The sequence below is a fragment of the Ursus americanus genome, chromosome 1 (assembly GCF_024610735.1).
Source record: "Ursus americanus isolate L20-20 chromosome 1, mUrsAme1.1.p, whole genome shotgun sequence".
Taxonomy (NCBI): domain Eukaryota; kingdom Metazoa; phylum Chordata; class Mammalia; order Carnivora; family Ursidae; genus Ursus; species Ursus americanus.
Window position 1 is genome coordinate 100,515,288 of NC_142127.1, and position 24,867 is coordinate 100,540,154.

The 24,867-nt window shown below is 38.1% G+C and overlaps 1 protein-coding gene across 6 annotated transcripts in view; it reads left to right on the top strand.

Moving 5' to 3' along the window:
• The window catches only part of GIGYF2 (GRB10 interacting GYF protein 2), a 145,914-nt gene that overhangs the window by 15,650 nt on the left and 105,397 nt on the right, over positions 1-24,867 (top strand). For 5 of the 6 annotated variants that reach the window (XM_045794109.2, XM_045794111.2, XM_045794112.2 and 2 more), the window contains 2 exons: positions 13,526-13,609; positions 24,013-24,142. In XM_045794109.2, coding sequence (XP_045650065.1) covers positions 13,569-13,609; positions 24,013-24,142 — 171 coding nt within the window. In that variant the 5' untranslated portion in view covers positions 13,526-13,568. The remainder of the gene's footprint in view (positions 1-13,525; positions 13,610-24,012; positions 24,143-24,867) is intronic. The other variant, XM_087864414.1, reaches the window with a different exon arrangement.

The following is a 24,867-nucleotide window of genomic DNA, read 5'->3' on the forward strand; positions in this document are numbered from 1 at the left end:
CAGTTTAACTTTTTATTTTGAAATAACTTCAAATTTACAGAAAAGCTGCCAAAAATTATTAAGATTTTTTGTGTGCTCTTGTAGTTCAGTCACTGGTTTTTAACATTTTCTGTATGTACTTTATCATTCATTCCTTTCTTTGCATGTATGTATGTATGTAATTCTTAACATAATTTATAATATATAACATTTTACATAAGTTTTTGTTTCATTTGAGAGTATGATATAAACCTCATGCTTCTTTTCCCTTAAACATTTCAGTGGGTTTTTTTTGTTGTTTGTTTTTGTTTTTTTAGAGGGGGGAAGGGTCAGAGAGGGGGAGAGAGAGGGAGCCTGATGGGTACTTGATCCCACGACCCTGAGATCATGACCTGAGCTGAAATCAAGAGTCAGAGGCTTAACGACTGAGCCACCCAGGCGCCCTGACAGTTGTTTCTTTAATGTTTCTTAGAGCATAATTTTTGTTGGTTCAAGATGAAATTAAGAATCATATAGGCACCTGGTCTTTGTATCTCTATGTCTCCCTTAATCTGGGAGGATTTCTTCAGGTTTTTTTTTTTTTTTTTTTGACTCTTATGACACTGATATTTTGGAGAGTATAGTTGATTGATTTTGTGTCTATCAGTTCGGGTTTATCCGATGTTTTTTTCAGGATGAGCTTCAGTTTATGCATTATTGTCAGGAATGTTAACAAATACTGCCGTATTCTTCTCAGTGCATCACATCAGGAGGCACATGGTGTCCATTTGTCTCAGTTTTCATGATATTACCTAACTTAGTAACAGCCAGATGGAAGAGACGCATAGGGCAAGGTATGTGGGAATGGGTGCAAAGCATCCGTGCTCTCTCTGGCATACCATCCTCTCCTTGAAGCTCCCCTACAATTTGTTTATTCATTCATATGTTGATGATCATTTGTGGTGATGAACATAGTAGCCAAATCTCAGTTTTTGGTAATTTTGAATAAAGCTACTATGAATATCTTATCTTTGTCTTTTGGTTAAAATTTCCCTTGAAAAATATGCAGCAGTGCATTATGGGATCATGGGGTAGGCATGTATTTACATTTGATAGATATTGCCAAACTGTTTTCTGAAGTGGTTGAACTAATTTGCACTAATGGAGTTATTGATCTTGTGTTATCTTAATCCAGATCTGGCTAAGGTAAAAATAGCTTGCTGCTGCAGTGGGGACAGAACTATTCATTTATTTGGGACTGTGTGTGTGAGGATGCTAGAAGGGTAGCTCTTTTTTTCTGCCCTTGGAAAATGGAGGTAAGGAAGTGTGGGGGCAGATTCAGGTTCCTAGGTGTTCATTCTGGTAGTCTTTATCGGACTATATATGGTACTGCCTGGACTTCATCCCAGATTTGCCATAGTTTTTTGGGGGCTAAATTTTGCATATCCAGGAGATAGAGATTTGCAGCAGTGGACAATTTTTATAAGAAAAATCAGGAGGTTTTAAAGGAGTATATGTTTTGAAATGTTAGTAGTCAGGTTGTCATACTCCTAGAAGCAGTATCAGGGAATACTTTCAGAGTTCAACTGTCAGCTGTTATGCCGGATTCTGATTCTGCTTTGGCTTCTCCTTGCTGTGTTTCTCCAGTTAGGACTTAAACTACATAGATCTGCAGCTCCTTCATGTTAGTAGTGATTGTGTGTGCCCAGAAGTTGTCTGGCTTCTTGACACTGTGCCAGGTTGTGAGAAAATGTAGACTTAAGAGCTTGAGAGGCCAAGGTCTCCCTTTTTTTGTTACAAACCCCCAGCAATAAAGAGCTGGGTGGATTTCTTCTCTCTCCTCTCTTAAACATGCACACACATGCACACAGTGATAGATGAGGTCCCAAAGAGGAGCTGAGGAACCCAGGAAAACTAGAAAAATACATAGAGAAAAAGGAAAATAATTATACTAGTAATCAGAGATAAAATAATTGCTAGTGGGGGGTAATTTAACACAGAGCTGTTAAGATGTTGACAAGTAGGTCAGGTTATATCACATTCATTGTCAAGTACAGGATGCAATTTATCAAAGAAGACCAATTTCCTGGTTTTAATCACAGAGGGAATATATTGAATTCACTTACAAAGAATTTTGAGTAATGGACGAGGCCTGAAAGAGTGGTAATGTAGGAATATTTTGTCAGCTATTTTTTCTTTAAAGATTTTATTTATTTGACAGAGATAGAGACAGCCAGCGAGAGAGGGAACACAAGCAGGGGGAGTGGGAGAGGAAGAAGCAGGCTCCTAGCGAAGGAGCCTGATGTGGAGCTCAGTCCCATAACGCCGGGATCACGCCCTGAGCCGAAGGCAGACTCTTAACCGCTGTGCCACCCAGGCGCCCCTTTGTCAGCTATTTTTAAGTCAACTCTCAAATATTTGAGGGTAGACCTATGTCTGAGGTCCTTATCCCAGAATTGGAGTAGCCAAAGGAGAGAAAAGGTCAGAGGAGGGAGGTGAGAGCCTTACCTTCTGTTCTGTCATAGTTGCTTTTGGCATGAGAGAGATATGCTAATAGGGTGGTCTCTGAACTAACAGAATATTTTGCACGCATTCTATCAGGCACTTTATACCATTATATCCACTTTATGTCCTGTTCTGACTCCTCCTCAAAGGTTTGGGTGCTTCTGTATTTCAGAGATACTAGGACCAGGACTGGTTCTCAGAATTCTTGAGGCCTGCTAACTCCACTGTGTCATGTGTTACTGTCATCACTGGTCATAAGATAAATGAAAGTCCATCTGGTTATTCATCCTTTTTGTTGTCTCATCTCCATAACCACTGAGTTTTTTTTCTCCCGTTGACCCAGTCTCATGGTTTCATTCCTTTCAAAGAACTTTTATTGAGGTTTCTGAAGTGCCATTTTTGTGCGTTAAACCTTTTCAAATGTTAAACTGTTCATAGGATGTTTTTCAGCATTGTTAAGGTAACTGAAGCTCATCCTGCCTTCATAATTTTGTCTTTTCTTTAGCCCTCTGAGGTTACCAGTACATTTCCCTGCATGGTGGTAGCCATGTCGGTAGGCAGAATCAGGAACTTTATTCTCTTCCATTCATGGCCTATTCTATTCCTTTGCTAGGGTGACCATTCAGCCTGGTTTACTCCTATTGTCTCTATGTAATTATTAGTACCCTGCTTGCACACACATTTTCTTGTGTGTATGTACATGAACTGTACTCCTAATGTGGGGCTTGAACTCACAACCCTGACATCAAGAGTCCCACGCTCAACTGTCTGAGCCAGCTAGGCGCCTCCCCTTACCACATTTCTGTAACTATTCTTCAAGTCACCAATGACTTCATTGTGGAAGCCAATGAAGACTTTTCAGCCTTTGTCTTTTTTTGATTTGTGTTTGAAACTTTTAAACTCTTCCATAGAAAAAAAATTGTGCCAGTATTATCTTTGTTGTATACACAAATTAAAGCTTACTAGGAAGAGGATTATCTGTAATTCTACCATTCAGAAGTAAATACTAACATTCTTGGGGCATACTTATATATATATACCCACTAAGAATATATTTTAGAATGTGTTGAATGTTACCATATTCTTTGTACTCTATAACCTGCCTTGAACACTTAATATGTTGTTGACATCTTTTTATGTCAGTGAATGTAGTTATTATTTGTTATTATTACCTTTCTCTCTATAGGTATGTAGGTCTGCTTCCACAATATCTGCTGAATTTCTAACACCTCTCCTTTTAGCTCTTGCTAATTCATTCTCCTCCTGGCATCTTGAATGATCTTCCTGAAGTGCCAGTTTCATCCTATACATTTTCTTGCCCTAATCTTTTTATAGCCTTTCATTGCCCTTGGGATATAAAGTACAAAGTCTTCTATGATATGGCCGCTAATTTACCAATCTTCACTTTAGTTTTTAGCTTTATTGAACAAATGAATAATCTCCCCAAAGATCCTGGCTCGCTCTTCTATTTGTTACAGATTCAGTGAAATGGAGAGTCCATGATACGGTGAAAGGTAGTGCTAGAGATCTCTAATTGTGTGGTCTTTCTCTTCTTGCCAGTATCCTCCTGCATTGTGATTGCTGGGCTTCGCTCTTGTCCCTTGAGCTTGTCCCTGCTTGACTTCTGCTTTGGGGTAGTTTCATTCAATTTTTGGTTGTAGTTATGTAGATTTACTTCCAAATCTGTTTTCTCATTCCCATCCTGATTCTGTAGTGGAGTTCAAGGTCTGTATTAATGGTTTTTTGGGGTGTTTCCTTAGGTGCATTCATTTTGACCAAAACCATGAGTGCCTTTCCTCCCAAATTTTATTTTTCTATTTTCTTTTTACTTTCAAGCTTTTTTTTTTTTTTTTTTAAAGATTTTATTTATTCATTTGACAGAGATAGAGACAGCCAGCGAGAGAGGGAACACAAGCAGGGGGAGTGGGAGAGGAAGAAGCAGGCTCATAGCAGAGGAGCCTGACGTGGAGCTCGATCCCGTAATGCCGGGATCACGCCCTGACCCGGAGGCAGACGCTTAACTGCTGTGCCACCCAGGCGCCCCTACTTTCAAGCTTTATATACAGATTGAAAAAGTACTCCACCTCAGTGCTGAATCCTGTAGGTTCCATTCCATTTAGCATCCTCTGTTTAGATTTTCCTTTCCCTAGGGACCAGTGCTGCTTCTGTTGAGGAAATTGAGTAGATACTTGAATGGATCTTTGGTTTTATGCATGCCTTTGTAAGGAGGGAGGGCAAGGCATCTTTCCAGGGCAAAGGAATGGCATGAACAGAAGCACAGAAGGAGAATGCAGTGGAAAGCAGAAAGTTCTCATTTGGCCTTGAGTTTGGAGGTGATGAGCAGTAGGAGATTGAATCGAGGAGGTAGGGGTTAGATTGGTGGGGACCTGAAATACCAGGAGTTTTGCTATACGGGGTAGGTTTAATTGACCATTTCATAGACAGGTAGGCATGACCAGAGTGGTGCTTTAGGAGGATTGATCTTGTTGGTTGTGAGTAGTTAGAGGGTGATTCAGGGAATCAAATTAGAAATTTTATTATATTAATCCAAACATGAGTTACCAGAGCTTAACTATAATGAAAGGAGAGTGCAAGAGGAGTCTTATAGGAGGAACTGACCAAATTTGAGACAAAATGACAGGCTATAGGGAAGCAGGGAGGAAGGAGTTGCAGATGATTCTGTGCTTTTGAGTCTGGCTGACTACTGAACTGTGAGAACAGTGGTACCTTGATCAGTTGTTGAGGTAGATATCTAGGAGGAGCAGGCAGCTGGAAATGCCATCTGGGTCATGGGAGAAAAAAATCAAATCTGTAATTCACAGCAGGGCCCGGGGTGGGGGAGCGGGGCTTTCCAGGGAGATGTTTGGAAATTTGTAGGAGAATTTTTCATTGCTCTTGTTATAATGACACCCCCAATCCCCGTGTGTTCCTTGTTACCTGTGATTTCTTTTTCTTTTTTAATTTTTTTACAGTACTATACATGTATTTGTTGAAAAAAATTCCACAAATAAGTGGGCCTGCATAGTTCAAACCCATGTTGTTCAAGAGTCAGGTGTATATGTAAAAAATCTGAAAGAATCTAGTTAAACTATTAGTCTCAAGGAATAAATCATTAGCCTCTACAAATAAACTACTAAATTCCAAAAGAATCTACAGGTAAACTAGAGAATGAATAAAGCTGAGTATAATTAAATCTTACACAGCAATGAAAATGAATGTGTTACTACACACAACTACTTGAGTGAATCTCACAGAAAGTGGAGAATACACTGGAAAGAATACATATTGGAGTCCTCCGTTTATACATTCAGAAACAGGCAAATTAGTCTCTGATGTTAAAACTCTGTCATTAGTGGGTACCTTTAGAGAGGAAGGAGGGAGTAATTTAGAAAGGACTGGAAGGGAGTTCAGGAGAGTTTCTAGAGTCTGTAATATTTTTTACCTCTTGATCAGGGTGATAGTTATAGGTGACCCACAGGTGTGTTCACTTTGTGAAAATTCACTGAGCCACATGCTTTTGATTTGTGCACTTTAGCATATATATGTTATACCTTAAGTTTCAAAAACATTTATAATTTTTTCTAATCCTACTCTACTGCTTAAAACATTTTAATGGCTACCCATAGCCTAAAAGTAAAATCTAACCTGTTAGGCATGGCATATGATATGGCTCCTACCTTTTAACTTAATCCTTACCTCTGTCCATCCCACATATACACTTTATATTCTTATTTATTTATTTAAGACAGAGAGTAACCAACGAGCGGGGTAAGGGGCAGAGGGAGAAGCAGGCTCTCCACCGAGCAGGTAGCCAGACGCAGGACTTAATCCCGGGACTCCGGGATCATGACCTGAGCCGAAGGCAGACGCTTAACTGACTGAGCCAGCCAGGCGCCTCGTATACACTTTATATTCCACTTTACCAGATTATTTACAGGCCCAGTGTGTACTGTGCTGCTTCAAACCTTCATGTCTTTTTTTTTTTTTTAAAGATTTTTTATATTTTACTGTTTTTTAGCAATCTCGACACCCCACGTAGGACTTGAACTCACCACTCCGAGATCAAGAGTCTCGCACTCCACCAACTAAGCCAGCCAGGCACCCCCCAAACCTTTGAATAGTGTTTCCACTGCTTGAAATTCTCTCCCTCTTTATACCTCACCCACACTCACCACATCCTGCCCCTGCGATTTCCACCCGACTTGGATATTAGTTCCTCCAAGACCCTTCCTATTTCTTTCTTTCTTTCTTTCTTTCTTTCTTTCTTTCTTTCTTTCTTTCTTTCTTTCTTTCTTTCTTTCTTTCTTTCTTTCTTCCTTCCTTCCTTCCTTCCTTCCTTCCTTCCTTCCTTCCTTCCTTTCTTTCTTTCTTTCTTTCTTTCTTTTTTTTTTTTTTTTAAAGATTTTATTTATTTATTTGACAGAGACAGCCAGCGAGAGAGGGAACACAAGCAGGGGGAGTGGGAGAGGAAGAAGCAGGCTCCTAGCGGAGGAGCCTGATGTGGGGCTCGATCCCAGAACGCTGGGATCACGTCCTGAGCCGAAGGCAGACGCTTAACGACTGCGCCACCCAGGCGCCCCAAGACCCTTCCTATTTCTGTTCCCCAAAGTTAACTGCTCACTTTTCTATACTCTGTGATCTGTTATCGCACATATCAACTTAGAGTATTGTTTATATGTCTGTCCATCCTCTATTATATTAGAACAATTCAAGCACAGGGTCTACATTTTCAGGTTGCCAGTGCCTAGCACTAGGCTTGGTATGTGGAAGCCACTTGATAAATTTCACCATTACATATATATCCTTATAAATTAAGACAGTAAAGCCATCTAGGAGGAAGCCTAAGTGTTATAATTTTCCCCATAGTACAAGCCACGGCAATGAGCACACAACAGGTACACAACAGTGATGGTTTAGTTAATAGAACCTGTGCCAAAACTCAGTTCCATAGACAAAATACTTTCTTCAAACTATATGCTCACCTAAGATAAGGTACTTATGTCCTACCAGAAGTGTAAAAGTCATCTTTCTTTTATACACACACGTTTCCAGAGTTTTGAGCTAAAGAAACCAATTAAGATCACCTTGTCAAAAGCTTTAGGAAAGAACCTACATTGTACCCAGAGAAATTGAGTGGCTTGCTCAAGGTCAAGGCTAAGGCCAGAAGGGCCAAGACTAAGACTCAGATCCCCTGGCTTCTCATTTAATGCTTTCTCACAATCCGTGCAGCCTCCGTTTTGTGCTGTGTGACTTCTGAAAGTAAGTGGTGCAGTTGCTCTACTATGTTGTTGTTTTTTGGTTTTTGGGTTTTTTTGCTCTTCTGCTTTAGATTAACATGGTTAGTATCCTCATTTCCAAGATTTTTTAAAAATTTCATTTCAAAATTTGGCTTTAACACGTGAATACTAAAAGTACCAACAAGTTCAACCAAGAAAACACCATTTCTAGTTCCATTGTCAAGTACTGAAGCAACCAGTGGAATCTTGTGTTTTTGCATCCGCCTTATTAGCCAATTCATACTCGCTTCTCCAAACCAGATTTCTCCTGTATCTCCATATTCTTGAAAAGTTTGCGGCTCTCTCTCATAGACAGCATCCCAATGCTCTCGGGTCCCCAGCGCTGACGGGGCGAAGCCATCCTCTCTGGAACTGCCCCTTTGGGACCGCTCTGCTGCCCCAGCACTGCCCCCACTATTGCCGCCACCCATGCCGGAGTTCATCCCGCTCCGGGCCCCAGAGGGCCGTTGGGGCTGCCATAAAGATGAGGCACGGGCCTACCCTGTGATTTAGTAGGCAGAGTTCTACCCTAAGTACTGATAGAGAATACCATCGTAGATTAAAAAAAGGTTCAAGACAATATCTAAACAGAGTTTATAGTTAAATAAACCATGGGTATGCTGAGGGAAGTCAGAAAAGAAAACTTTTGGGGAATGGCAACTAAATAGGAAGGAAATGAAGATAGGAAAACAATACCAGTACAGTGTTGGTCATGGAGGGAAAAGGAGAGTTTCAAGACAAGGAGCAATCTAGAAAAGGCAGAAGAGCACAGCATCCAGAGTCTGGTTCAAATCCTGACTTGCTGTAAAAATTCAGGGCTGTTTTCTAATGATTACAAGTCTCCTGGGGCTTTGAGTTGACCACATTTAGCTCAAGGGGCAACCTGTGCATTTCAGAACCTCCTTGCATCCTTAGAAAGGGCAATTGAGAAATAGGCCCAGTTTCCATTCTGACTAATTTATAATTTGGAGGCATTGGGTAAGACAATCTCTCTAGTACATATATAAACACATTAGAACTGGGGTCATTTGAATGGATGTGGATGTGGAAGGAGCAGTCTGAGGTGGGGAATTCAGAATTATAGATTACGGGACTGTACGCCTTTATATGAGATTTCTTCAACAGTCATGACTCTTACATTTCCTGTTTTATTTAATTCATAAAAGAACAAGTAGAACACCATTCTGAGTAATATAGATCTCTTTAGTGGATAATTAAATCACTTAGATTATTATTCTTAGGTTCTTAAGAGTTCTTCAGAAATTTTTACATTAGAAAGTAATCTTCTTACGGAAACCATGTTATAAATGGTAGTTAAGTTCCAGCTCCGGGCATTAAAAAAATAGCTTTTAATGTTTGTGTAGTATGGTAGGTAGTTTGGCACTACCTGAAAGGTTTGTAGGTAGAATGGTAAACAGGACCGGAATGGGATTTTTTTGCTTGTTCCTTAGATGCTGCCTAAGTCTAAGGCTTCTCCTGTTAATTCAAGACTGCTCCCTGCAGTTGGGAAGGTTAGGCATTACACAGCTCTAGGGACTCCATTTGCATCCTTTGTGGTATAGTGCCCATGGAGTTTTGTGCTTCCATGACCTGTGTGGCCTTAAGGTAATAATTTAAAGGGGGAAAATTTTTTATTTAATTTTATTATTTTTAAGATTTTATTTATTTATTTGACAGAGAGAGAGAGACAGCCAGCGAGAGAGGGAACACAAGCAGGGGGAGTGGGAGAGGAAGAAGCAGGCTCCCAGCTGAGGAGCCCAATGCGGGGCTGTATCCCAGAACGCTGGGATCACGCCCTGAGCCGAAGGCAGACGCTTAACGACTGAGCCACCCAGGCACCCCAAAAGGGGGAAAATTTTTTAAATCTCTTAAGTGATTTTAATATTTTCACAGCTATCAAATAATTCAGTTTTTAAAAAAATTTTTTTAAAGATTTTATTTATTAGAATTTGTGAGAGAGTGAGCACCAGTGTGAGAGAGGGAGGGGAAGCTTCAGAGGGAGAGGGAGAAGCAGGCTCCCCGCTCAACAGCGAGCCTGATGCGGGGCTCAGTCGCAGGATCCTGAAATCATGACCTGAGCCGAAGGCAGTGGCTTAACCAGGTGCCCCCAAATAATTCAGTTTTTAATGAAGAGTCATTTGCCTTATAAATTCAGTATGGCTCAAATCTTGACTTGCTTTATAAATTCAAAGCTGTTTTCCAATGGTTGAAGTCCCACAGGGGTTTGAGTATAAAACATTTGGCTGGGTAGGGTTTAAAATGGTAGTAAAAACACTCCTTCAAGCTGTTTTGTATTACAATAAAGTCTTGTAGTTGATGTAATCTCTGCAGGTCTTTGTTATACACTTTTTAAAAGCACACTGAATTGATTTATGCCAAATACGGTCACAGGGCTGATTTGTAAGCAGAATACCTGTAAGGATTTACAGTGGGCACCTTACTTGGGGTCTGAATATCACTACCTTGGCAAGTCATTTCATTTGGAATGTACCATAGTTTAATTGAATCTAACATGAATCAGTTGTGAGAGTCTTTATTTTATATTACTAAAGAAGAAATCATACTGTGAAGTAAGTAAGCTCTGCCACAGAGCTTTTCAAGTATTTAAAATTTTTATTTTACATTTTCTTCCCATCAGTTGTCTAAAATGGGTCCCTTATTTTACATTTTTAGATTCAAAAAACATTGTTTAATTATTTTTTTAAGTAATCTCTACACCCAACAGGCTTGAACTCATGATCAAGATCAAGAGTTGCATGCTCTTTTTTTTTAAATGATTTTATTTATGAGAACTAGAGAGAGAGAGAGCTGAGAGAGAGCGCGTGTGCGTACACACGCATGCATGCGGGCAAGCATGAGTGAGCAAGCACAAGCTGGGGGAGCAGAGGGAGAGGGAGAAGCCGACTTCCCACTGAGCATGGAGCCCTACTCTGGGCTGATCCCATGACCCTGAGATCATGACCTGAGCTGAAGTCAGATGCTTCAGGGAGTGAGCCACCCAGGTGCTCCAAGAGTTGTGTGCTCTCTGAGCCAACCAGGTGCCCATTATTTTACATTTTTAAAAAAGTTCTTTTAAACTTTTTTAGCAAATAAGTCTAATAAATTTTTATTATATGGTATGTTTTGTGTATATGTTAAAGAGAAAATAGAAGTGAAATAAATTGGTTAAGGTATTCCTCAAATTTCTACATATTATGTCTGACACTTCTAAATAATGAAAAATTTAGGATTATGGAACCTTCCTTCCTCCTCTCTCCCCACCAATGTAGTGTCATGTTATTAAGGGTATTAATAATGAAATGTTTTTTAGGGGACGGCTCCATCGTTTTCTCATCAATTTAAAATTCAGTGATTTGGTGCTTCTGAGGTTCTTAAAAGCAGTCTAAGTTGTTTAATTTTCCCCCTTTAAATACTTTGGGGCTGGTACATGTGGCCACATGTGGGTTGTGCATTGTCCAGTCTTAGTAGCAAACCATAACAAGCTTCATCTGCACGTGGGTTTTTTGGTTCTTTTCCTCAGGTTCCATAAAGCACTTGTAATCATTTCTCTGATGACGAAAATTTACTTCACTGATATCCCATTGCTGTATTTGCTTTCTTTTCTATTATATACGACATTTCGTTTCAATTTAGAATCATTTTATAATCTTTTTGAAGACATTTTTTTTTATAATGATTTTTTATTATATTATGTTAGTCACCATACAGTACATCCCCGTTTTTGAAGACATTTTAAGCAGCAGTTTAAAATCGGGTAGTAGCAACAATACAGTTGAAAGGATGATAGTATGAGCAGCTATGACCAAGTTTACCATGGGCAGTGACAACGGTGGCACAACTTCCTTTGGGCCGAGAGCTATGGTAACAGGACATTATTTAAGATGTATTACAATTTCATAGAGCTTAAAATGTGGAAAACCATGTGTCTTATGTGTTGTTGTTGGTTTTTTTTTTTTTTTTTTTGAATCATCAGTTGCTTAAGAGGTGGCACTAAGTTGATATCAGCTTGAGTCTGGTGTGCAAGCTTGTGGGGCCAGGTAGCAGGGAATCTGAGTTAAGTTAGAATATGGACATCTCCCTGGAGCCCTCATGGTTGAACTAGGGCTAGAAATAATTATGCCTGCCTTCCAGGACGAGGGCAGATAAATTATTTTTTATTTACTTTTATATTTTTCCCCACCCACTGAGCTTTTCCCCCTTTTTCTTTTCTTTTTTTTCCAGTGGGCAGATAAATTAATAGCTGATTATGGATGTTAACATACTTTTACTTTGCCTTTTCTGCATTTTGGACCAATTTCTGGTTTTTTTTTTTTTTTTTTTTGGAATTAAGGGTGTTTTTTTTTTTAATAAGATTTTATTTATTTGACAGAGAGACAGCCAGCGAGAGAGGGAACACAAGCAGGGGGAGTGGGAAAGGAAGAAGCAGGCTCCCAGCGGAGAAGCCTGATGTGGGGCTTGATCCCAGAACGCTGGGATCACACACCCTGAGCTGAAGGCAGACGCTTTAACAGCTGAGCCACCCAGGCACCTCCTGGTTAATATTTTTAAGCAATCTCTACTCCCACCGTGGGGCTTGAACCCACAACCCTGAGATCAAGAGTTGAATGCTTTACTGACTGAGCCAGCCAGATGCCCTGAGGCATTTTTTCTAGTTAATTATTTTTAGGTCCTCTAAACAGAAATAAAAGGGTGATGTGAATTTATCTTGGAGATATTTACAGTATATTTATAATATTTACAGTATTTTTCATGTGATATATCCTTTTCCCCCCACCTTTATTGAGATGTAGTGGACATATAGCATTGTACAAAAGTTTAAAGCATGAATTTTATTGATTTAATACATTTATATATTGCAAAATGTTTACCACCATAGCATAAAGCTAACATCTCATTCCATCACATGCTTACTATTTCTTTTTTGTGGTGAGAATATTTACGATCTAATCTCTTAGCAGCTTTCAAGTATATAATACGGTATTATTAGCTGTAATCATCTTGCTGTGCATTAGATCCCCAGAAGTGGAACTTTGTACCCTTTGACCACATATCTCCCTATTTTCCCCACCTCCTAACCCCTGGGGACTACCACTCTACTCTGTGTTTCTCTGAGTTTGGTTTTTTTTTTTTTAGATTCTAAATATAAGTAATATCCTACAGTATTTGTCTTTGCCTGTGTGACTGACTTCACTGATATTTTAAAATGGCCTTCGAAAGGTCACTTATGAAATGTATTAGCGAATTATTTTAACTTCATGGTTCAAGATAATTTTTTTTTTTCAAGAATCACTGGTGTATAAAAAGCTAAGCAGAAAGTGGGGAGAGTTATAGCGGAAGCTGTGAGATAGAAAGGGGAGATGCTTATTTTAAGAATCTTTAATACACCTCATGGTGATGGGAGAGCCATTGCAAGGGAGTAATATGTATTAAAATGTAAACCTGTTGTCCTCCATTCACTCCCAACTGCTCAATGGCTAATGAAGAAGGTCCTTAATTTGGTCCCTGGTGCCCTGCATGGTCTGCTCCCACCTATCTCAGTGGCTTCATCTTATACCATGCCTCCTTTCCCCAGATAAATATAAGAAGATGGTGAATTGAAATGTAAGGTGTTTATGAATTTCACTTTGCCTGCTATACTGTTATAAATAGGAATTAAAAAATCTCATTCTGGTGGCTCTGGTTAAATGGAGCCAGGGAATAAGTAAAACACTCTAGATAGACTTTCTGGGCTGGAATTCTGCATTTACTCTTTATTAACTGTATGAAGACATTTTTCTCATTAACAGGTTTCTCCACATATAAAAATCTATTGTAAAAATACGGAAAATAATGGCAGCAGAAACGCAGACACTGAACTTTGGGCCTGAATGGTGAGTTCAAAATCTCATCCTGTTTGATACTGAATGTACTACTAGTATAGTAGTAAGGTATTTGTACAGATGCTGGGTGGTTTATAAAGGTACATGTTTTTGAGACTTTGATTTTTGTGCCTAGTTGAAAACAGTGTAGCTTGTTGGAATAAATTATGTTTGGTTAATGACTGCATTCTATATTTAAAAAAACTTTCTTGGTTGGCTTTGTAATGATAATGGGATTTTCTTGGCCTGGTTTTGCCCTGATAACGGTTATGTAATGATAATGGACTCTCTGCAGTCCCACCACCCTAGCAGATTATTTGTTTTTTCTTTCGAGCCCTTGTATAGGTGCATATAAAATTTTACATATAATTGTAACGTTTTTATCTGTATATGTTTTCTGCTCTACAATGCTGTTTTGTGAGTGCGCTATTCATAGACTTATTTGAAAACATAGTTTTTATTGAATTATTATTTGAATTTTATTTTATTGATGGGCTAGGCAGGTGGTCCAGAATTACACTGGCTATTAGCTGCAGCTCATCTAAGATTGGGATAGCATTTGCCATAATAACAATTAATTGACCTTTGAGTCTCTTACAGATGTGTTTGGACCCTGAATATGGAATTCTCATGGAATTTTGAGATCCATCACATTGTAGTGTGACTTTTCCCCCCTCTTCTTCCTTTTCCCCCAATGTTGGTGATTGAAGATCCTCTCATCAGTGGCATGAATAGTTGCTTTTTCTGTTCAAATCTTGAGCCAGAGCCAGTATATAAAGTAGATAAATGGGAATGGTGTCTTAAACATTCTTGATTGTTTAGGTGAAAAATGATGCAGACTTCTGTAGTAACACTCTGTTTGAAGACACTTATTAACTTATTTTATGCATTTCTTTTTATATGTAATTCCTAACTTTTCTTGGCCCTTGTAGCTAGCATTTGGAGACTGAGGAGAAATCACTACTTGAAGTTCTAAGAACTGATGCAGCTTCTCTACTTTGAGAATTTATTTTGGAAATGTTGACCTAAGTAATGCTGTACCTGTTTTAGTTCTTAGTTTGTATTTTAGAAATAATTTTATTACCATATCAATATATGTTTCTAAAGAAATTAGAGATTACAAGTAAGCCAGAGGAAGATATAATCACTATAATTTTACCATCCATGATATAACCACTGTAAATAGGTTAGTTTATCTCTTCAGGTGGTTTTATGTATGCTTATTTGTGTATGTGTACATTTACTTTCACAAAAACGGGATCATACTGTACATTCAGCTTTGTAACCTGCTTTAAAAAAAAAACCACATCAAAAGTATCTTTTTTTTAAATCAATAAATGTTTTCTGTTATCTTAAATGGTTGCATTGTATGATGTACCATCATTTATTTAAGTAGTCTTCTAGATGTAGCATATATAGGCTGTTTTCAGTTTTTCATTATTATAAAAATATTTTTGATGAACATTCTTGTAGCTAAATCTTTATTCACATTTTATTGACTTTCTTTATCAGGTGGGTTTAAATCCATATAGCTCACTTTGTAAACCATTTTGTGCCTTTATCTAGAATTTTTAACTGCTTCTCTTTTGTATTTACACACTTTCTTTCTTTGTAAAAACATGATTAAACTTGTCAGCTTACTTAAGGAAGTTGTCTCCCAGCCTTTTTTAGAAAAAGAGACAACACTAGGAATTTAGCCTAAACAAAAGAAAAAACTGCTGGAGATGTTCTAGAGTCAGTACACATTTAGCTTGATGCTCTATACCTTGGATTGACAAACTATGGCCTATGGAACTGTAAAGTTTTTATGAGTAAATTTTATTGGAATATAGCCACACCCATTTGTTTCCATAGTATCTGGCTGCTTTTATACTATAGTGGTAAGGTTGAGTAGTTACAGCAGAGGCCATCTGGCTCAAAAAGCTTACATATTTACTCTCTGGCCTTCTACAGAGAAAAGTTTTTTGGCCCCTGCCCTAAACCATGGGTTCCCAAAGTCACTTAAGTGTGTCACTGACCCAGTGTATCACTAGCACTGTACACATTTTTCCATTGGTACTTTGAAGTTTTGTTTGATCAGCCCAGGTTTTATACAAAATTTGAATTGAAGTAACTTTAGTAGAGAACAGTTACCAGTCCCATGCTTAAACAGCTTTACATAATTGTTACCCTGTAGGCATTATTAGAGCTTAGGATCCTTCCCTTAGTCATCTCCTAACACTTTTAAACTGAGGAGTGGAGGTCTAAGTAGGCACACTGCCTTTTTGGTAACATCTATCAAAATTTTTTCTGGCAGAGGGAATATATGAGACCCTTAAGTAACTCAGGTAACCCTGAGCTAGAAGCTGCATGTGAATAGAAACTGCTGCTGTGTTTCTCTGCATGTAACATTACATTCATTGTGTAACTTGAGGTGTAAGGAGCTCTGTCTGGAATACTTGAGAATCAAAATTTAGAGTGATTGCATTCCATCAGTGTGTAACTCTGAACCATGCAGAAACTAATTTAGTGATGCTTTATTCTGTTTACTAAGATCATTATTTTTATTATGATGTAAAACATAGATGTTCAATAAGAGATGGGTGAAATGAACAGATTTACTGGTACTTGGGAAAGTAGTGAAGATGGGAGAATGTTGAAAATTGTGATAGAGACAGACCATGAATGACCATATACATGGACTTTTTAAGGTAGGTCTGTGGAATCATTAGGTCTTAGCTTATCTCTATATTTAAAGATATGTATTATATAATCACCAAACAATTTAAAAAGGTGTGATAGATTTAATGGAGGAGTAGATAGTTCTAGGAATAAAACAATAGTCTTTACTCAAATGTTACCACCTTAGACCTCTCCTGACCATCTATATATAATACTTTCCCCTTATTTCCTATGTCCCTTCTCTGCTTAATTTTTTCTTAATGGTCTGTATCCAGATAGAACATGGCAACTATTTTACTCACTTACTCTCTTTATCATTTATATCCTATCCTCCAGCTCCCACTAGACTGTGAGCTCCACTGAGGGCAGTTACTTTGGTCTCAATTTTTGTACAGTTTGTTCACTACTGTTATCTCCAGTGCCTACATTATAGTAGGTACTCAATAAATATTTGTTCAATGAGTGAATCAGTTGTTGGAAAGTAAAGTTGATTTTAATGTTTTGCTATTATAAATATGTGTATACATCCTTGAACAGTTTTGTTGGTATTGGTGATTATTTATTTTGGAATAATTCCTTGGAATAATTCCTTGGAAGTGGAATTATTAAATCAAAAATTACAGTTTTAAGGTTTTGGATGATGTGTGGACAGACTGACCACCAGAAGGGTTGTGTGAATTTAATTACCATCCCCTGCCTGTTTACTTCACCCTTGAAAAAAACACTAAGTACTACCTTAAGAAAAAAAAAATTTTTTTTTGTTTTAAGTCTGGTAGATTTAGGTTTTTTGGATTTTTTGGAATTTTTCGTTTGTTTCAGTAACAAAGTAATTCAAGCTTACTCCAGAAAACCTTGGAGGAAATGGTAGTACGAAAGGAAAAAGAAAATATCTTAAGTTATCCTTAATCCTACCATCCAAAGAACCATTGCTAACATTTTGGTTTGTATCCTCCTATTTTTTTTTTTTTCTGCAAATGTTTGTATGTATACTTAAAGACGTTTTTAAAAAAAAAGTCATTATTTATTTTTAACTTTGAGGATTGTAAATAGCTAAATGTAGATGATAAAGGAATTTATCATAGGGGGAATAATTGCAGATAGTTACCTGGCTTTATGGAGAAGGAGCCAAGGAATCTCCTTTAGGTTTTCTTCTCTCTCATCTCCATGGTCTTAAGGTTAAGTTTTCCCAGGTCTTTCCTTGCAAGAAAGTGAGGCACTTGTTTCCCCCAAAGCACTTTGTTTATACCTGTGTTAAAGTAGTTACATCTTTGTGCTGTGTCTCTGTGTTTACCTTCCTTACTCAGAAAAGAACATAAGAAAGACACTGTATTTTGGTAAGCCCATTGTTTACCCTAGTGTACCGAACATAGGCACTTAGTAAATGTTGGATGAAGGCAATCAAGTCTCATGGCGGTGGGGGGAAATTAGGGCAAAGAAGGAAAACCTGACATTGCTGGGTTACTAGGTATCATCTTTGTGGGGTTGTAGAGAAAATGAGAGAAGTTCTGGAGAATGGGATGCATTAATCGTCCCAGTTTTCAAAAAGCTTGAAAGACATCTGTGCAGTCTGAAGGGATAAGTAATTTGATATTATCCAGGGGTGTATTTTATTATTTTTTAAAAATAATTTATTTTTATTTATTTGAGAGAAAGTGATAAAACTCATGCAGGGGCAGACGGAGAGGGAGAAGCAAACTGCCCTGCTGCAGGGATCCTAATGTGGGGCTTGATCCCAGGACCCTGGGATCATGACCTGAGCCGAAGGCAGACACTTAATGGACTGAGCCTCCCAGGCGCCCTGGGAGGAATTTTAGAAGAGAAAATTAAGATTCGTTTACATTTCTCACGTGCCTCCTGTGTTCATGTCTTGTGTTAAATGCCGAGACAACAAGGTTGAAGGACGTGGTAGTCTTCCCTGCCCCACAAATGAAAATGGTTTGAAAAAGTAAAGTTTTCCTGGTAGCAGAAAAGGCATGTGTAAAGACAAGGGGGTAGGAAACAGCAAGTTTAAGTGAGGAATTCTGAGACATTGTCTTTACTATACCATGAAGTATGGGAGAGATGAGCTTGGAGGCAGCCTTTCTATGTTGAGAAGCTCTGGATTTTATTTGATCGTTGTGTGCCAGTGAAAAGTTGCTAATCAGGGAACAAATTTATTCAGGTTTGCATTTGAAATATATTTGTAGTAGTGTGGAGGATGAACAATGACTAGTTATATCATTTAGGATGCTGTTGTAGCAATCTAGGTAAGAAAGTAAAGTGTGGACAATAATGGGTTAGTTGATCCACGGGATGGCTCGAGAGATTTAGGATCTAAAACTGGTAGGATGTGGTAATTGGGTATGGGAGATGGTAGAAGGTGAGGAGTAAAGGATGATTTCCCAGACTCTTAATCCAGTGGTTGAGTAGGTGGTGGTGTCCTTACCCGTCTTGTGATGAAGGGGGTTGGGATGAATAAGCTGATGAGTAGGATTTGGTGCATGTTAAAGCTAAAGCTGAGAGGCTCTAAGTTAGTTTATGTGGAAGCCTTAAACTTCAGGGAAGAGGTCAGAGCTGGAGTTGAGAATCAGGAGCTTACCCAGAAATGTTTGACTCCTACACCTTCAGATATCTACATTGACACTCCACATTGCTTTCATAAGCTGAAGTTGTTTGGATTTGGGACAATAATAAGTGTAGATTTTTGGGTATCATGGGGTTTTAGAAGGTCCTCTAATGCTACCTGTCGGTTACTACTCATATTAGAACTGGGCCTCTTGTGTTAAACAGATCTCAGTATGACCAGTAAGAAGGTGACAAAGATAGGAAATTGTCCCTTGGATCTGTGTGAGGTTATTGATGAACTTTACTGGAGCAGTGGAGTTGTAGGGGAGAAGCCAGATTATGCCAGTGTTGTTTTTTTGTTTCTTTTTTGTGCTGGGTTTTGAAGTGACCGAAAGTATGGATGTGGAGATGTTTCTGAAATGAAGAGTTTCGAAAGATGAGCAGTGGTGCATAGCTAGGGGTATGCTACATTAAAGGGGTTTTAAACAAATCACTGTTAGATATGTTTAGAGACTGAAGGGAAATCAAATAGGGGGGAATTAAATTTCTAGAAGAGAGGGTTGTGTGGAGCCAGATTCAAGAGAGGTTAAAGATCACTGGTGGGTTTTTAGGGAGGGATATTACCCAGGTATGTTTTTAGCTTTTAGAAATATCTGTAGGTGGAGAGGGACTTGGAACAGGATTTACTGATTATTGAGTAGAGCACAGTTCTCTGTATTCAGGCTACTATCTTAGTTTGAATTACTTAATTTGCCTTGGTCTGTTCTCTTCACAGCTGGAGGAATCTCTTGAAAATGCACTCTGGTTATGTTACTCTTAATAGATCTGGTGCTTATAAGAAATACTCAGTCCTCGACATTGGACATTCAGTCCTTGGGTGGTGGGGGTGGGGTCCATTGGAAGGGAACCAGGGTGGTGAGTGGATTTGAAACCTTGTGAGGAGCAGATGAAGAAATTAGTAATGTTGGGCCAGGAAAAGGAAAGTCTCTAAAGAGACATTTTGACTATTTGCCAGACCTGGAATGATTTTCACTTGAAAGGGCACCTAGGTGTGCCCTCTAGTGGAAGGAACTATTGGTTAACGTATTGGTTTAGTATAAGAAAGATACTTGAAAATAAAAATCTTCAAAAAAAAAAAAGGGGGGGGGCGCCTGGGTGGCACAGCGGTTGGGCGTCTGCCTTCAGCTCAGGGCGTGATCCCGACGTTGTGGGATCGAGCCCCACATCAGGCTCTTCCGCTAGGAGCCTGCTTCTTCCTCTCCCACTCCCCCTGCTTGTGTTCCCTCTCTTGCTGGCTGTCTCTCTCTCTCTGTCGAATGAATAAATAAAAATCTTAAAAAAAAAAAAAAGATACTTTTTTTCTTTTTTTTTAAAGATTTTATTTATTATCGAATGAATAAATAAAAATCTTTAAAAAAAAAGATACTTTTTTTTCTTTTTTTTTAAAGATTTTATTTATTATCGAATGAATAAATAAAAATCTTTAAAAAAAAGATACTTTTTTTCTTTTTTTTTTAAAGATTTTATTTATTATCGAATGAATAAATAAAAATCTTTAAAAAAAAAAGATACTTTTTTCTTTTTTTTTTTTTTTAAAGATTTTATTTATTTATTTGGCAGAGATAGAGACAGCCAGCGAGAGAGGGAACACAAGCAGGGGGAGTGGGAGAGGAAGAAGCAGGCTCCTAGCGGAAGAGCCTGATGTGGGGCTCGATCCCACAACGCCGGGGTCACGCCCTGAGCTGAAGGCAGACGCTTAACGGCTGTGCCACCCAGGTGCCCCATATAGTTTCTTTTTTTTTTTTTTTAAAGATTTTATTATTTAAGAGAGCACATGAGTTGGGGGTGGGGCAAAGGGAGAGGGAGAGCGAGAACATCAAGCAGACTCCGGGCTAAGCATGGAGCTTGGCACGGGGCTCCATCCCACGACCCTGAGATCATGACTTGAGCCGAAATCAAGAGTTGGATCCTCAATCGACTGAGCCACTTAGGCACCCCTAAAATAACGTTTGACAAAATACACCCTGCCTATTTTATTTATTTATTTATTTGTTTGTTTATTTATTTAATTTATCTATCTATTTATTTAAGATTTTATTTATTTGAGAGAGAGCACAGGCAGAGGGAGCGGCAGGCAGAGGGAGGATCGGGCTCCCCGCTGAGCAGGGAACCCTATCGGGGGTTCGATCCCAGGACCCTGGGATCATGACCTGAGCCAAAGGCAGACACTTAACTGACTGAGCCACTCAGGTGTCCCAAACCTTGCGTATTTTAAATAAAATTTTGGGGTTTTGATCTTTTTAGTCATGAAAACCTAGGTTTGAGCCTTTGTTTTGCTGGCTGTGAGTGTGGACAATTTGTTTAACTCTCGTCTGTTATGGGGGTGGTTGTGAAGCTGAAATGAAATGAAGTGAGGTAATTCATGTGTAAAATTCCCAACTCACTTCTCAGTTGATATTAATTCCACTCTTTAAGGAAAAAGCCCAACTTTACCTGAATTTGATGGAAAGCAGTTTCCTGGAAGGTCCTTCAGCAGTGGTTGGAGCACTTCTTCATGTGCATATTGTTTTCTTACGTTGTTGTTCCAACCTGTCTTAGAGGAGTTGGACTAAATGACCTCTAAGTCTAAGAATGATTGGAAAGAAAACAACAGACCAGCCTAGTAGCAATAAGCACTCCTAGCACCCAGATTGCACTTTTAATATGCATTAAAGAGAATCAGGCTCTTTGGAGAAATGGTTGATTCTAGGTCTGAGGCAAGAAATAATACAAGCTATGCCAGGAACATATTGACATACCAGATAAAAAAGAAGCTGTTAAAGACTGCTTGGGTTGTGTCAGAAGGATTTAGGAGCCCACCTGAAGAGTCTCCCACTGGTCAAAGATGAGACAATTTAAGGGGTACCTGGCTGGCTCAGTCAGTGGAGCATGCAACTCTGGATCTCAGGGTCGTGAATTCAAGCCCTGCATTAGGTGTGCAGCCTACTTAAAAAATGAGAATTTGAATATTCTTAAGAATAATTGCAGTGACATACCTTAAAAATAATTTGTTACCATTGGAAGATGCTAGTGAATTAAGTCCCTATTTTGAAAAGTCATTACAAGAAGACTTTTTTCCCCCTTTATATGAACTATACTATTGGGTAACAATATCAAATAGTGTAAGAGAGAAGTTTCTCCTTGTAGAAATACTCCAGCTAATAAATAAAGAAGGAATGATAGAATAAAGTTACTTTGTAACCTTAGTGAATGAACTTAGGGACCTAGGCATTGGTCATCAGGGACTGCTAGACTCTCAAAACCAACCAGGCAGTATGTGCTTCCTGATGGCATAACATACCACTACATGGAAGGGGTCTTTCCAAAGCTGATCAGGTCTTTACATCCAGTCACCAATGTATACGAAATGTGTTAAGCTGTATCACAGAGATAAAAATCAGCAAAATCCAGACTAGAAAAAATCCTTTTGGAGAGCACATTCCGAAGTACTTACTGATGAAAAAACTTCCCTTCAAAAATTTCCCCCCCAAATCTTGAAAACAATTTCCTTCAAAAAAATCTTTGAACACGTATTATTTCCTTCAAAATAGTATCAGGAGGGTTAGATGGAGTGGTAGGAGGAGCAGGGTTGGCCACGGGTTATTGATTTGGGGGCTGGGTGAGTGGTCTGTGGGAGTTTGTCATGTAATTTTTGGTACTCTTTGAACCATTTATAAATACACACACACACACACAAACGTATATATGTGTTCAAAATTGTCCATTAATAAAATGTTGAAAAAAAGTAGAGAAGGTAGAAACATTGAAAAAAGACCCTAACTGTCTCAAGTTTGCTAATATGTCCCCCCCCTTTGTTTTTGGTATTACATTGTACATGTAAACATTTTTATACTTATGCATATATAGTTTTTGAATAATATGCAAGTAATGTTCTGCTTTCCTTCGTATTTTTTTAAATTTGTAGATCATTCCTTTTTTTGCTTATGTGAGTAAAGCTTAGCAATTTGGGGAATATATTTTAATGTTTCTGTTGAATTTTCCTTTAGGCTAAACTACTGAAGTAAAGTACTTTGGTCCCTTTTACCTTTGATACTTAATTACTTTATAGAACTTCAGGCAGTCCTCAAATAATGAGCTACTGCTGATGTAGTTTTGCCACTTGCTGTTTGACACAGTGCTGCATTGGGATCTTATTCCCATTTTTTGCTGAGGTTCACCCACCTTTTTTTTTTCTCTCTAAATAAAAGCGTCTTACAAATGTTCCTCTTTCCCCAGTTCCATTCCTCTTGGAGTATATTTTTATTTTTTCCTAGAAGTAAATATGGCTTAAAATTTTTTTTCTTGTATTTTAACTCTTCACTGAATTTTCAAATTCATTACGCTGATCATTAATTGCTTTCAGTAAAAATGAATCATGAAAAAAACAGGAATGTGAAAGTATAAAATTGTAACGAACGTTACAGCATGGATGAGAAAATTAATCATTGCAGGTATAATTAAAACAGCCTTTATACTCTCCTTCCCTTTGCAGATAGAACCTTATCTTGAATTTTGTATTAGTCAATTCATGTTTGTTTTTATACTTTTGCTACATTTTATATGTGTTCTTAAACAGTATAAATTTGCAGGTTTACATATATATCTTTTTTATAAGCTATGTTTTGCTTTTTCTTTTGTATAGCATATTTTTTTATTTAACATATTAATGTTTTATTAAGCGTGAGCAGATCATTCTTTGAAATGGTGGTTCCGTTGTAATCCCATAGATATTACTTGAAAATTTCCATTGTTTTACATCCTTACCAACAACTGGTATTCCAGGTTTATTAATTGGTATTGTCAGATTTATTAATTCTTAGTAATCTAATAGGTATAAGGTGATATTTCACTGTTTTAATCATGTTCCTTTTATGATTTTGAAAAAGTGTCACCTCTTTACCCCTGGACTTCTCAGGGACATGCCATGATAACCTTTTAAGTAAGGAGTTGCCACATGATCATCTGGTTATTTCTAAATGAACTGCTCTCTTAATGTGCTGTGACAACACGTTGTATTAAAGCTAAAATCTTGGATACCTTGAGGAAATGGGATTTCTTTCTGTTGTTTTAAAAAACTAAAATGAACGCTTTCATGGTATTTAAAAATAGAAGTTCTTAGTGCCAGAATATTTGACACTTCATTTTTATATTTTATGTCTCTCCTGTTCTAGGCTCCGAGCTCTGTCCAGTGGTGGGAGTATCACGTCCCCTCCTCTTTCTCCAGCTTTGCCGAAGTATAAATTAGCAGACTATCGTTATGGTCGAGAAGAAATGTTAGCACTTTTCCTTAAAGATAACAAGGTAAGAAAAAAGTTCAGAATTATGAATGAGATTTCAAGGTATGTACAGTGATGTATTGATAGATGAAGTACCCATGGTTTTTCTTTTTTTTCCTGCTTTGAAACCTGCAGTTGTTGACAGAGCCTCTTCTAAGTGTAAGGAGCTCTGTATTTTTTAGAGAAGATGTAAGATTTTGTTACAGGAGTTAAAAAGCTTCATGGAAACAATATTCAGCACTTTGCCTTCATGTCCATTTCTATCCCACTTTGATGGCTGAGAAAGGAAGAATTTCTTCTCATTATTGTACCTCTTTTCAGTTAGAAGTTAGGAGTGAGGAATTTTCTCTTCTTCTTTCCCTTTTTGTATTAAATATATAGAATTTTTAATTGAGAGACCATCTTAAAATACATCACATTTGTGTTACTTATAAATGATCAAAGCCCAAACAGTGTAAAGTACACTTACTGTCTGACTAGTGAGCGGTAACATTTTCTATTTTTAAAATATACTTTGTTTTTACTTTTATTAATGGATTGGGGATCTCAAATTTTAATGATGGTTGGTAAGGACAGGTGAAATTGTTTGTGAAGCTCTCTTTAGTACCTTGAGCCTTGAGTTAAATGTGAGGATTTTTACTCTTCCGCTCTGTACTCTGTAATACCAGAGGTTGTGCTGTATGTCAAATCTGAAAGTGGTGGTCTGATGGGAGGAAGAGGAAGGTGACGGGGGTTTTTAATATTTGACCC